Source organism: Chlorocebus sabaeus, chromosome 8, assembly GCF_047675955.1.
Source record: "Chlorocebus sabaeus isolate Y175 chromosome 8, mChlSab1.0.hap1, whole genome shotgun sequence".
NCBI classification, from domain to species: domain Eukaryota; kingdom Metazoa; phylum Chordata; class Mammalia; order Primates; family Cercopithecidae; genus Chlorocebus; species Chlorocebus sabaeus.
Window position 1 is genome coordinate 42,729,633 of NC_132911.1, and position 15,513 is coordinate 42,745,145.

Genomic DNA, 15,513 nt, shown 5'->3' on the forward strand with positions numbered 1-15,513 from the left:
TATAAACATATTTGACCTCCGAGTAACAGAAACTGGAACCTCACCAGGCGTAAATAATAAATGAATTCATCTCACATACCAGGAGGCATCAAGATTCTTTAAATTAAGTACAGTTTTTACCTTAAGGACATAGTTCGTTCTTTCTTTTTTTTTTTTTTTTTTTGGTGTGGGGGCCATGGTGGAGGGGATGTAGTTCTTTCTAGTTCTTCTCTCTGCCTTTCACTGCACTGGCCTAATCTTAAGATGATTGCCTTTGTAGTCATGAGATGACTGTTCACAGTAATGGAGGCAGCATACTTAAATCAACAGGAGATTGGCTTTTCTTTCCCAGAAGCATCTCCTTATCTCTCTTTAGTTCAAATTGTCTTTTCCCTGTGTGTCCCTGAGTCAGTCACTGGTAGAGGGGATGAAGGTGCCGTGATTTTTGTAGATTGATGTTGTGTGAGTAGAATGGATGCTGGAAAGCCACCCAGTATCCACCACGATTTCTCTTTTACCAATGCGGAAAAATTACGGTAATACTTGGCAGGACATTTCCCTTAAAGGCAAAAGTTTCCAATTAAGACTTCTTTTTGAAATTTATTCCAATCCCTAATATGAGATAATCACCCCAAAAAAAAGCCTAAGAAATTTTCAGCTAGGTGCTGTGGCTCACGCCTGTAATCCCAGCACTTCAGGAGGCCGAGGCGGGCAGATCACCTGAGGTCAGGAGTACAAGACCAGCCTGGCCAACATGGTGAAATTACGTCTCTACTAAAGATACAGAAAATTAGCAGGGCGTGGTGGCGCGTTCCTGTAATTCCAGCTACTTGGGAGGCTGAGGCAGGCGAATCACTTGAACCTGGGAGGTGGAGGTTGCAGTGAGCCGAGATCGGGCCATTGCACTCCAGCCTGGGTGATGGGGCTAGACTCTGTCTCAAAGAAAAAAAAAGCCTAAGAAATTTTCTACATAGGTAACCACAGAATCTCTTCCCACCCCCTTTTTTTCCCTTCAGATCCAGACATTTAATGTGGATGCACCATGCCAGACTGTGGAAGATTTAACGAATGGGGTTGTGATGGCCCAGGTTCTTCAAAAGATGTAAGAATAAATTGCTTATCTTTATGTATATTCTTATACATGGATATTTATTAGATTGAAAACATAGATTAAAAAACAAAGTACTTACATGAAACGTGTGTAGAGTAAGAGTTGTAGGTGGCAGCAGCACTAGTTTTTTAACAGCACATGGAATGTACTTGTTAGGGATAGATTGGGTTGCAAGTTTAATAAGGGCTGTAATTGTTTTAGTACTCTAATGGTTTTAGCAGAATTATTTGTTCTTATATTTTTTGGCATAAACTTGGCAGAAATTTTCTTGTTAGTAGCCAGATTTTGCCGTTAAAGGGGTATCTAAGATGCTTACTCCATTTTTCTTTAGAATTTTGCTGAAATATCATCTCATCAGTGACACCTGCCCTGAGTAGCCATATAAAATGGCAATGACAATTCCCTTATACTTCCTATCCGCCTTAAGCTTTTGTGTTCTTCTTTCAAGTTTGTAACACCATCTGATATACCATATATTTGGTTGTTCATTTATATGCCCCAATATCCCCAAACACATATACACAGAATATAAACTCTACATGGAGCCAGGGAATTTGTTTTCACTGTTGTATACAAGCAACAGGCAAATGCCTGGTTTCATGTTGAACCATATGAAATTGCTCTTCTTTATAGGTCAAAATGATCAAAATCAGCAGTTCCTCCTAGTTTAATATGCATTGTGGGTGCTTATGTTTGTTGAGTGACTAAAGGAAGGCGTATTTGTTTGGGATATATAAAACATACCCAATTCTTCTAAGTACTCTGAAAACATAATAGTTATGAAATTGGTATTATATGACTATCAACTTTTGACCTAGGAATTTTTTAAAATAAAGGATTATGTGTGAATTTAAGAAGTCATTGGGTTTGTTGTAATTTGCTGATACTTTTATACTTTGAAGCCATGAACACTTGTCAACCTGATGATTTAAAAAGATTTACATATCACTAGCTGGGTTGCCCCGCATTTCTGTTGAAAATCAGTGTCATCATTAAGTGAATTATTGGTTTACTTTGCAATTAGCTGCATAGAGTTGCCATAGAGCTCAGATACCAACATTTCAGATTATCTGTCTCTTTGCCTTTAGAACTGGGGACTCATGTTTGAACTCTACAGCTTGTTTTTACTTTCTTTTATAACTTAAAGTGCATGGTACATTTTTCCAGATATATAGGCACACAGGTTTTTTAATGAAGCTCAAGAAGGCTCATTGGGGCCGGCCGCGGTGGCTCACACCTGTAATCCCAGCACTTTGGGAGGCCGAGGCGGGCGGATCACGAGGTCAGGAGATGGAGACCATCCTGGCTAACACAGTGAAACCCCGTCTCTACTAAAAATACAAAAAAAAAAAAAAAAAAAAAATTAGCTGGGCATGGTGGCAGGAGCCTATAGTCCCAGCTACTGGGGAGGCTGAGGCAGGAGAATGGCATGAACCCAGGAGGCGGAGCTTGCAGTGAGCCGAGATGGCACCATTGCACTCCAGCCTGGGCGACAAAGCAAGACTCCGTCTCAAAAAAAAAAAAAAAAGTCTTGTTGGAAACCTGCCCTGCCCTGGTTTGAGCACTCTGAGAAGAGTAATTTTGTCATTTTCATGGTCCCCTCTGAGTGGTGCCCTAATTTTAGCCTTCCCATTGTCTGGAGAGTTTCACTCTAGAAGTTCTTAATAAAAATTATTTGAGTGTGTGGGCTTAGCTCAGTGAACTTTACAGGTATAGGTCAATACATGGTTTTTTTTTTGCCTAAGCTAGTTTGAGTAGGATCTTTATCACTTAGAGAAACCAGGAGAAAGAAAGTATATATATATATTGTTTCATCAAAACAAGATTTCAGGAACCAGACAAGGATGTCGACTCTGCCACTTCTGTTCAACAGTCTTTACCAGAGCAATGAGGCAAAATAAAGTAAAATAAAATAAAAAAGTAAAAGGTATCTAAACAGGAAAGAAAGACATGAAATTGTCACTGTTTCCTGACAGTGTGATGTTACATACAAAAAGCCACAAAGACTCCAGAAAAAACTGTTAGACCTGGTAAATGAATATAGTAAAGTTGCAGTATACAAAATCAACCTACAAAAATCAGTAGTGTTTCTAAGTACTAACAACAAACTATCTGAAAAAGAAATCAAGAAAACAATCCCTTTTATAGTAGCTACCAAGTAAAATATAAGACTTAGGAATACATTTAACCAACAAGGTGAAAGATCCGTACATTGAAAACCATAAAACATTGATGAAAGAAGTTGAAGTCTCCAGTAAAGGAAAGATACTCTGTGTTCATAGATTAGAATTATTGTTAAAATGTCCATACTACAGCCCTTCATGCTAAAAACTGTCAATAAAATTCGGTATTGATGGAACGTATCTCAAAATAATAAGAGCTATTTATGACAAACCCACAGCCAATATCATACTGAATGGGCAAAAACTGGAAGCATTCCCTTTGAAAGCTGGCGTAAGACAGGGATGCCCTCTCTCACCACTCCTATTCAACATAGTGTTGGAAGTTCTGGCTAGGGCAATCAGGCAAGAGAAAGAAAGAAAGGGTATTGAGTTAGGAAAAGAAGTAGTCAAATTGTCCATGTTTGCAGATGACATGATTGTCTATTTAGAAAACCCCATCGTCTCAGCCCAAAATCTCCTTAAGCTGATAAGAAACTTCAGCAAAGTCTCAGGATACAAAATCAATGTGCAAAAAATCACAGGCATTCTTACACACCAGTAACAGACAAACAGGGAGCCAAATCATGAATGAACTCCCATTCACAATAGCTTCAAAGAGAATAAAATACCTAGGAATCCAACTTACAAGGCATATAAAGGACCTCTTCAAGGAGAACTACAAACCACTGCTCAGTGAAATAAAAGAGGACACAAACAAATGGAAGAACATACTATGCTCATGGATAGGAAGAATCAATATTGTGAAAATGGCCATACTGCCCAAGGTAATTTATAGATTCAATGCCATCCCCATCAAGCGACCAATGACTTTCTTCACAGAATTGGAAAAAACTGCTTTAAAGTTCATATGGAACCAAAAAAGAGCCTGCATTGCCAAGACAATCCTAAGACAAAAGAACAAAGCTGGAGGCATCGCACTACCTGACTTCAAACTATACTACAAGGCTACAGTAACCAAAACAGCACGGTACTGGTACCAAAACAGAGATATAGACCAATGGAACAGAACAGAGTCCTCAAATAATACCACACATCTACAGCCATCTGATCTTTGACAAACCTGACAAAAACAAGAAATGAGGAAAGGATTCTCTGTTTAATAAATGGTGCTGGGAAAATTGGCTAGCCATAAGTAGAAAGCTGAAACTGGATCCTTTCCTTACTCCTTATACGAAAATTAATTCAAGATGGATTAGAGACTTAAATGTTAGACCTAATACCGTAAAAACCCTAGAAGAAAACCTAGGTAATACCATTCAGGGCATAGGCATGGGCAAGGACTTCATGTCTAAAACACCAAAAGCAATGCAACAAAAGCCAAAATTGAGAAATGGGATCTAATTAAACTAAAGAGCTTCTACACAGCAAAAGAAACTACCATCAGAGTGAACAGGCAACCTACAGAATGGGAGAAAATTTTTGCAATCTACTCCTCTGACAAAGGGCTAATATCCAGAACCTACAAATAACTCAACCAAATTTACAAGAAAAAAACAACCCCATCAAAAAGTGGGCAAAGGATATGAACAGACATTTCTCAAAAGAAGACATTCATCCAGCCAACAGACACATGAAAAAATGCTCATCATCACTGGCCATCAGAGAAATGCAAATCGAAACCACAATGAGATACCATCTCACACCAGTTAGAATGGCGATCATTAAAAAGTCAGGAAACAACGGGTACTGGAGAGGATGTGGAGAAATAGGAACACTTTTACACTTTTGGTGGGATTGTAAACTAGTTCAACCATTATGGAAAACAGTATGGCGATTCCTCAAGGATCTAGAACTAGAAATACCATATGACCCAGCCATCCCATTACTGGGTATATATTATAAATTATTATAAATATTTTTTATAAGTATTATAAATCATGCTGCTATAAAGACACATGCACACACATGTTTATTGTGGCACTATTCACAATAGCAAAGACTTGGAATCAACCCAGATGTCCATCAGTGACAGACTGGATTAAGAAAATGTGGCACATATACACCATGGAATACTGTGCAGCCATAAAAAAGGATGAGTTTGTGTCCTTTGTAGGGACATGGATGCAGCTGGAAACCATCATTCTCAGAAAACTATCGCAAGAAGAGAAAACCAAACACTGCATGTTCTCACTTATAGGTGGGAATTGAACAATGAGATCACTTGGACTCGGGAAGGGGAACATCACACACCGGGGCCTATTGTGGGGAGGCGGAAGCGGGGAGGGATGGCATTGGGAGTTATGCCTGATGTAAATGATGAGTTGATGGGTACTGATGAGTTGATGGGTGCAGCGCACCAACATGGCACAGGCATACATATGTAACAAACCTGCACGTTGTGCACATGTACCCTAGAACTTAAAGTATTAAAAAAAAACAAACTGTCCATACTACCCAAAGTGATCTGCAGATTTAATGCATTCCCTATAAAAATTCCAATAACCTTTTTCACAGAAATAAGGAACAAACCTAAAATTCATATGAAATGGCAAAAGACCCCAAATAGCCAAAGCAATCATGAGCAAAAAGAACAAAGCTGGAGAAATCTCACTACCCGATTTTAAACTCTATTGCAAAGCTGTGGTATTTGAAACAACACAGTGCTGGCATAAAAATAGACACATTGACCAGTGGAACAGTATAGAAATTCCAGAAGTGAACCGATACATCTGTAGTCAGTTGATTTTCCACAAAGGTGTTGCAAACACCCAGTGAGGAAAGGACAAGTCTTTTCTGTAAAGGGTGTTGGGAAAAGTAGATATCCATATGCAGAAGAATAAAGTTAGACCCTTATCTCACACCACATGCAAAAATCAATTCAGAATGGATTAAAGACTTAAACATACCTCCTGAATTTGAAAAACGAATGGAAGGAAACATAGGGGGAAAGCTTCTTCATATTGGTCTGGGAGATGATTTTTTTGAATTTGACCCCAAAACAGGTAACAACTGTTACCGTTTTGATGGGATTACATCAAACTAGACAGATGGGATTACATCAAACTAAAAACTTTTGCATGATAAAGGAAACAAGCAACAGAGTGAAGAGACAAACTACAGATTGGAGAAAATGTTTGCAAGCCATACATCTAATAAGAGGTTTCTATCCAGTCTGTATAAGGAACTTAAGCAACTGAATATCAAGGGAACAGATAACTGAATTTAAAAAGCATGAAGGACCTGAATAAACATCTTCAAAAGAAGATATACAGCTGGTTAACAGGCATATGAAAAAATGCTCATCACTGATCACCAGGGAAATATAAATTAAAATCACAATGAGGTGTCACCTCACACCTATCAGAATGGCTATTATCAAAAAGGTGAAAGATAAGTGTTGGTGAGGATGTGGAGCAGAGGGAACCTTTATGCACTGTTGTTGGGAATGCAAATTAGTACAGCCATTATGGAAAACTGTACAAAAAGCTAAAAATAGAATTACCATATGATCCAACAATCCTGCTTTTGTGTATATAGCCAAAGGATTTGAAACTGGTATGTTGAAGAGATACCTGCACTTCCACATTTCTTGCAGTATTATTCAAGGTATCCAATTTATGGAAGCAACGTAAGTGCCTATTAGCTAATGGATGGATAAAAAAGGTGTGGTGTATATGTGCACAATGAAATACTGTTCAGCCTTTATTCATCGATTGATCGAGACAGGGTCTCACTCTATCACCCAGACTGGAGTGAAGTAGATTGACCAGGGCTCACTGCAACCTCAAACTCCCAGGCTCAGATGATCCTCCCGCTGTAGCCTTCCTAGTAGCTTCTGGGAGCACAGGGATGCACACACTCAGCCATTTTTTTTTTTTTTTTTGGTAGAGATGGGGTCTCACTGTGTGGCCCAGGCTGGTCTTGAACTCCTGGGCTCAAGCAGTCCTCCTTCCTTGGCCTGTCAAAGTGCTGAGATTAAAGGCATAAGCCAAAGTGCCCATGCTCCCAAAGAAGGAAATTCTGTCATTTTCAACAACATGGACAAACCTGAAGGACATTGTGCTAAGTGAACCAAGCCAGGCACAGAAAGACAAATAAGTCTTATGTGGAATCTAAAACAATTGAACTCATAGAAGCAGAGAATAGAATGGTGTTTACCAGAGGCAGGGGGCCGAGGGGAATGGGGAGATGATAGTCAGAGGGCACAGAGTTTCCGTTAGGAGGAATACATTTTTTTGAGATTTATTGCAAAGCATGGTGACCATAGTTAATAATAATGTGTATTTTGCAATTCTGAGGGAGCAGATTTCTTTTTTTTTTTTTTTTTTTTTTGAGACGGAGTCTCGCTCTGTTGCCCAGGCTGGAGTGCAGTGGCCGGATCTCAGCTCACTGCAAGCTCTGACTCCTGGGTTTACGCCATTCTCCTGCCTCAGCCTCCCGAGTAGCTGGGACTACAGGCGCCTGCCACCTCGCCTGGCTAGTTTTTTTGTATTTTTTAGTAGAGATGGGGTTTCGCCATATTAGCCAGGATGGTCTCGATCTCCTGACCTCGTGATCCACCCGTCTCGGCCTCCCAAAGTGCTGGGATTACAGGCTTGAGCCACCGCGCCCGGCCGGGAGCAGATTTCAAATGTTCTCACCATAAAACAAAAATTTGAGGCAATGGATATTAATTAGCTTGATTTAATGAGTCCACATTGTATACATATATCATAATATCAGTTTGTACCCATAAATACAGTTTGTCAATGTAAATTTTGAAAAATTTTTTTCATGAATTGAAATAAACAAGATATACATTGTGTTCCGCAAAGTGGTCTTTTCATTTACCAAAGTCTTATAGGCATATTTCTTATTAATACTTAGTTTTCAATCTTTCTTTCTTCCTAGAATGCTTTCCTTTTTTTTTTTTTTCCTTTTGTTGAGATATGGCACACACAGAAAAGCATTCTAAAAACAGTGATAATTTTGCATGTATGTTTTGCATATCTCCTATAACCTCCACTCAGATTGAGATACAGAACATTTCCAGCTCCTCCCTACTCAATACCTCTATGCCAGAGATAGCCATGATTCTGACTTCCCTGCCATTAATTACTTTTGCCTGTTCTTGAATGTCTTGTAAGTAGAATCATACAGTATGTACTCTCGTGTTTGTCTTAAATTCAACATAATGTCTGTGAGATTTATCCATATTTTTACACAGTATCTATTTTAAATAGTTGTATGATATATACAGTCTCACCAACATTGATTCCTTCTTTGTCAATTTGATATTTATTGAATGGCTACTTTGTGTCCAGCATCCCTGATAAAACTACCAGCCACATAGACATGGTGTCCACCCTCAGGAGGTTCATAAGTGGGGAAAACATTTTAATTAACTATGAGAACAAAACTGCGTTGTAACAAGTGGTACAGAGAAGGGTACAATGTTATGAAAGTTTACACAGAGTATATTTTTAACTTAGTTTAGGAGGTCGTGAACATTTTACCTGAGAAAGTAAAGGTAATTTAAATCTAAAAGTCACCGATACCTTCATGGAGGGAAGAGCTTACTCAAAGACCCTGCAGGATGGTGGAATATGGTGAGCACTGCTATGGAAAGGAAAGGTGCGAGTGTTTACTGCACAGAGGGTGAGTGTTGTGCAGATCAGAATGAAAAGGTAGATGGAGCCAGACCTTGCAGAGCCGTGTCTTTTTTCTAAGGGCTATAAGAGGCTGGGCACTGTGGCTCATGCCTCTAATCCCAGCACTTTGGGAGGCCTAGGTGGGTGTATCACCTAAGGTCAGGAGATCAAGACCAGCCTGACCAACATGGTGAACCTCCGTCTCTGCAAAAGTAAAAAAATTAGCCGGGCATGGTGGCGCGCGCCTGTAATCCCAGCTACTAGGGAGGCTGACGCAGGAGAATAGCTTGAACCGGGGAAGTGGAGGTTACAGTGAGCCGAGATTGTGCCATTGCACTCCAGCCTGGGCGATAGAGCGAAACTGCGTCTCAAAAAAAAAAGACATAATCTAAGGGCTATAAGAAGCAGTTGAAGGCTTTGGCGGTTGGGGGGATTAACAAATTGCATTTACATTTTGAAAAATATTCTGGCTGCAGGTATAAAATTAATTGGAAGAGGCCAGGGTGATGAGGGATAATTAGTTAGGAAGAAATTTGTAATACTTCAGAAGGGAGATAGTGGTACCTTAGACTAGGAGGTGCTGAAGAATATGAAGACAATTGGGTGGACTCAAAATGGTATATAAAATCAGCATATTTTGATGGTTGGTATGGGGGGAGTTGACTTTCAGGTTTTTAACTTAAGCAAATACACTGCAGAGGGTATAAACCACTGATATTGGAAAACTGAAAGAAGATTTGCTGTGGAAGGAAGCTGAATGTGTCATGAGTGTAGTTTGGGGGACATCAAATCCGAATGGTATTGAAAAATCAAGAGGAAATGTGAAGTTGACAGTCTAGAGTTCAGAACAGGAGTCCGAACTGGAGATATCTCTTTGGCTATCTCTTAATTGAAGCTGTAAGTGTGGATTAAATCACTTTAGGGGAGAATATTGGGCAAGAAGGAAAAAATCTGTCCCTGAGCCTTGAACTTTGGCCTTTAATTGTTGGGTAGAGGAGCAACTGGCAGAGCGGCCAGAGGGGTAGGAGGAAAGCCAGGTGAGTGTGGGTGCCAAAAAGAGGATTTTACTGGAAACATCAGTCCTTTTCATTTTGTCTGAGCTGACAAGTGAGACATCATTTTGTAGTTTTAGGAGAAATTTGAAATGTGAATGGATCTAAGTATGCTTTTTGTTAGTGCAAGTTTTTATATCTGTTTGGTCTTTTAAGTTGTTTTGTTTTATCTGCTTTACAGCTTTCAGAATTTTATTGCTCTTGACATCTCTCTCATTCTTTTTGTCTATGTAGATTCATGTCCCCTACTTAGGTTTTTAAAAATTGATAGACTTTTTAAGAGCTGTTTTACCTTCAGAGCAAAATTGAGTGGAAAAGAGTTCAGTATGGGATGGTGAAAAGGTTCTGGAGGTGGGTGGTGGTGATGGTTGTGCAACAGTGTGAATGTATTTGATACCACTGAACTGTGCACTTAAAAATGGTTAAAATGGTAAATTTTATGTTGTGTATATTTTACAATGTTTAAAAAGTTTTTAAAATATGAGCAAGAAAATACAGTGAGTTCCTACATCCCCCTTGCCCACCACACACTGCCTTCCCCCACCACAGTGGTATATTTGTTACAATAGATAAACCAACACTGGCACATCAATACTGCTCAAAGGCCATCGTGAACATTAGTGTTCACTCTTGGTGTTGTACACCCTATGGGTTTTGACAAATGTGTTTTATATATCTACCGTTGTAGTATAACAGAATAGTTTCTCTGCCATAAATATCCTGTGTATTCCACCTATTTATCCCTCTCCCCAAACCCGGGAAGCCCTAATCTTTTTATCTACTGTCTGCATAGTTTTGCCTTTTCTGGACTATCATATAGTTGGAACCATACACCATGTAACCTTTTCAGATTGACTTCTTTAACTTACAGTATGCATTTTAGGTTCCTCTGTGTCTTTTTGTGACTTGATGGCTCATTTCTTTTTAGAGCTTACCACCTTTTTTTTTTTTTTAGCGTTATTGAGATGAAAGTGACATGTAATGGACGCACATTTTTAAAAGAAAAAATTTGATAAATTTTGACCTGTGTATATGCCTGTGAAGCTATCCCCACAATCAAGGCAATGAATGCATTCATCACTTCTAAAAGTGTCCTCATGTCCCATTGTAACCCCTTCTTTCCTGCTATCCTCTTTCTCATCCCCAAGCAAACACTGCTCTGCTTTCTGTCATTATAGATTAATTTGCATTTTCTAAATTTTATATAAATGGACTCAGTGTGTTTTGAGGGAAGAAATATTACTTCTTTCATGTGGTATAATTTTGTGATTCATGTTGTTATCTGTATTAATAGTTTGTACATTTCCCATTGTATAGATATACCACGATTTACATATCCATTCATCTGTTGATGAACATGTGGGTTATTTCCAGTGGGGCTATTACAAATAAAGGTGCTGTGAACATTAGTGTACAATTCTTTGTATGAACATATGCTTCAATTTCCCTTGGGTGTATTCTGTTCCACCTAGGAGAGGAGTGGCTGGATCATATGGTAGGTCTATGCTTAATAGTCAAGAAACTGCCAAACTGTTTCCAAAGCCAGTGTGACATTTACGTTTACATCAACAGTGTATGAGGATTCCTATTGCTCCATAGTCTCACCACCACTTGCTAAGGTCAGTCTTTTCATTTTAGCCATTCTAGTGGCTGTCTAGTGGTTTTAATTTTCATTTCAATAATGATTAATGATGTTTCCTTTGCCAGTCATTAAAAAAAAAAAGAATTTAAATTCATTGTTGATGATGTAGAACTTGTAGTTAGTTCTTGGTGAACCTACACGGTACATATGCCAGAAATACAGTGAATGCTTTGCCCTGATTCAACTTTGGTTCCCTTTACCTTGATCTGAAAGAAATTTGGTTCTCTCCTAACAGGACTAGTTTGTCAGACTTCTCAAGTGATGGCTGTTGTTTCTCCCACAGGCTTCATATACCAGGAAACTCATGGTGGTGCTTCTCCATACTGCTTCTAGCCACACCTTCATTTTTTCTAAAGCCCTGTAATTTTGAATCTTGTGACAACATTCTCTGCCCTTCATTGTTACTGTAATTTTCCCTCATTTCCCAACAATTTGGATGGATATAGTACTCTTGTCTAAACTCTTAGTGATTTAAGTATGCACTTAGATGATTTTTCATATTGTTGCCTCTCAGTTTCTTGAGCTGTTCTCCATTAATCTTGTTTTCCACCCAACTTCCATCTTCACCTACTCATTCCCATGATTATGCCCTATACCCTATAATTATGAATAATATGTAATCCCTCAACAATCTCAGTTTTCTATTTACCTCTATTTGATCACTACTTCCTGTCATTCCCTGTCTCTTGCTCTGGTACCAAGATGCCAAGAATTCTTCAGTTCTCTAGCACTGATGGGACTTCAACATGGCCCTTCACCTGTATGCTGTTCTGTCTCTTCCTCTTAGTCAGTTGAGATTCCATGGCCAATCGTATTCGCTCTTTGTACACATTTTTAGTTCCTTGACTCTTCTCATATTTCTTTGTATTTGTTTGACAGTACCACAACTCTGGTTAAATCTACTCAAAATCATCTCTTTACCAGTTCTCCCCTCTTTCCTGCATCATCAGTTGTCCCTCCTCTACTGGATCATATCCTTAAGCATAGAAGCAAACTGTTATTTCTTTTATCTTTAAAAATATTTCTCCACTGGGCGCTGTGGCTCATGCCTGTAATCCCAGCACTTTGGGAGGTGGAGATGGGCGGATCACTTGAGGTCAGGAGTTCAAGATCAGCCTGGCCAACATGGGCACCTGAAATCCCATCACTTGAGTTTCAGTATGGCATTCCAGAGATGTATAGAAATTACTTATAAAAGTTGGAAGAGGCCAGGAACTAGATGCCGACTTTAGATACCAGGAAAGTTTGATTTTTTCTAATATTCCCCAGATAAGGAGTTTTGCCTCCTGGTGGCCTGTTAGTCACTGGGTGGGCTTTGCTCCCTTCTAAATTCCTCAGATGAGAAGTTTTTGTCTCCAGGGTCTGTCCAGTGGTCACCAGGTGATTTTTGCTTTCCTCAGTCTCTACAATGTAAAGTATAATTAGCTGGGCATGATGGCGCATGCTTGTAGTCCTAACCTCCCATGCCTGGGAGGCTGAGGCAGGAGGATCACTGAGTCTAGAAGTCGGATTGTGCTACTGCACTCCAGGCTGGGCAACAGAGCTGGACTTTGTCTCAAAACAAAACAAGGCCCAAAAACCCTGCACTTGCCAGGGCTACCATGATGTATATATTGCTTTTTTTTTTTTTTTTTGAAGACAGCGTCTTGCTCTTGTTGCCCAGGCCGGAGAGCATTGGCACGATTTTGGCTCACTGCAACCTCCACTTCCTGGGTTCACGTGATTGTCCTGCCTCAGCCTCCCAGTTAGCTGGGATTACAGGTGCCCGCCACCATGCCCAGCTAATTTTTGTATTTTTAGTAGAGTTTCACCGTGTTTTAGGGGTTTCACCGTGGCAGGCTGGTCTCAAACTCCTGACCTCGGGAGATCCGCCCGTCTCGGCTTCTCAAAGTGCTGGGATTACAGGCATGAGCCACCGTGCCCAGCCATACATTGCTAACTGGTCCATTCTCAGTTCTTCTCCTAACCTGTCAGCGTCATTTGATAACACTTATCCTGTTTACCTCCTTGTAACACATTTAAAATTTGACTTCCAGGATACTGAAGTGGTTCTTTAGTAAAAAATCAGATTTTCTCCTGAGAACCCTGCATTAGTGTCCCATTTCACTCAGGCTAAGAACCAAAGTACTTACAGTAGTACATGAGATCCTAAGTGATGTGGGCCACTTGTCACCACTCTGGCCTCATTCGCCCAGCATTCTTTCCCACAGCGGCTCCCTGGCTCATCCCAGGCCCACCAAATATCTCATGCCTAAATGCTTTGGTGTGGGTGATCCTCTGCCTCTCTATCAGGTGTTCCCTTCCCACTCTCCTCACCACCTTCCAGCACCCCCGACATTGGTCAGTTTTTCAGTGGAGCCTGCCCTGCCCACCCTTTTTAATATTGCCACCTCCTCTTATCCTGCTCTATTGTAGGTGTCCGGAAAATATTTGTTGAATAAATGAATATGGAATTATACAATTTAACTGTAAAATTAAAAGAAAGCTAATTTATCTTTTTTTGGCTTTTTGTTTTCAAGAAGGGTTTACCACTCTTGTTTTCTGTCAACATTTTCTCTGACACCAATTAGGTGCCCTGTGGTTCCATTGGATTCTGATCCTAATTACCCGAGTTAGCTCAGACCTCACAAGTTAAGGGCATAATCCTTCAATTCTGACAGGAACTACACAGAATAAGTATTGAGAAAAGAACTTTTATCTGAGGAATGAGTCCTTTTAAATTATAAGACCCAGAGAGACGTTAAGATGGGTCAGCAGTCACATCCTACTCCCGCTTTGCACTGTGTGTTCATCTCATGAAAGTGCTTGCTGTTGCCACAAGTAGCTGTACATTAACCTAATAAAGCCGCACCGGACAGTATAATCCACACCTGTAACTTAAAGGTGTCTAGCCAGTCAGTAATCAATGCTATCTCTGTAAATCAGTGAGAATTCCTAACAACTTTGTATCAACCTACTCTCTGTCTCCCCACTCCCCCTTTTTTGAAACCTTTAAATACAAACCTGCACATAACAAAGGCAAAATGGAGCTCATATCCAAGGTTACTTGGGTCTAAGTGTTTTTGGCAGCTGTCTTTGCTTTGGCTCAGGTAAACTTTTTTTTTTTTTTTTTTTTTTTGAGACAGAGTCTCGCTCTGTCACCCAGGCTGGAGTGCAGGCTGGAGTGCAGTGGCCGGATCTCAGCTCACTGCAAGCTCCGCCTCCCAGGTTTACACCATTCTCCTGCCTCAGCCTCCCGAGTAGCTGGGACTGCAGGCGCCCGCCACCTCGCCCAGCTAGTTTTTTGTATTTTTTAGTAGAGACGGGGTTTCACGGGGTTAGCCAGGATGGTCTCGATTTCCTGACCTCGTGATCCGCCCGTCTCGGCCTCCCAAAGTGCTGGGATTACAGGCTTGAGCCACCGCGCGCGGCCAATCAGGTAAACTCTTTAAATCATATTTTGTGCTTCATCCTCTTCGTTTTGGGTTGACAGTACAGACCCCACAAATTCAAGTTAAGGTCCCAGTGCCAAAAGACAACTAGTTGGAAATAGTCCTCAGTGCACCTGTACTTTTACCCAGCCAACCACAGATTCAAGGGTGCCCATGACCAGCAGGGGCTTTAAGAGCAGGGCCCTTAAGTTGGATAATTTGTTAGAATGACTCACAGCACTCCAGAAAGCACTATAATTACAATCAGTTTTATTATAAAGGATACAGCTCGGTAACAGCCAATGTAAAAGAAGCATATGGCAAAAAACAAAACTGGGGGCAGTGCAGAGCTTCCCTGCCCTCTCTAGGCATGCCTCCCACCCAGCGCGTTGAGGTGATCATCAGCCTGGGAACTCGCCAAACCCTGTTGTTAATGGTTTTTATTTGGGATCTCATTACATAGGTATGATTGAAGTCATTGGTCATGTGATTGAACTCAGTCTCCAGTACCTCCTCCCTTTCCCTTTGGGGCTGAATGTTCCAACCTCTAATAAGGTTGGTTCCTC

The 15,513-nt window shown here is 40.3% G+C and overlaps 1 protein-coding gene across 4 annotated transcripts in view; it reads left to right on the forward strand.

Moving 5' to 3' along the window:
* Window positions 1-15,513, forward strand: part of HOOK3 (hook microtubule tethering protein 3) — a 137,476-nt gene that overhangs the window by 8,170 nt on the left and 113,793 nt on the right. For all 4 annotated transcript variants that reach the window (XM_073018060.1, XM_073018059.1, XM_007962356.3 and 1 more), the window contains exon 2: window positions 996-1,081. In XM_073018060.1, the coding sequence (XP_072874161.1) occupies window positions 996-1,081 (86 nt within the window). The remainder of the gene's footprint in view (window positions 1-995; window positions 1,082-15,513) is intronic.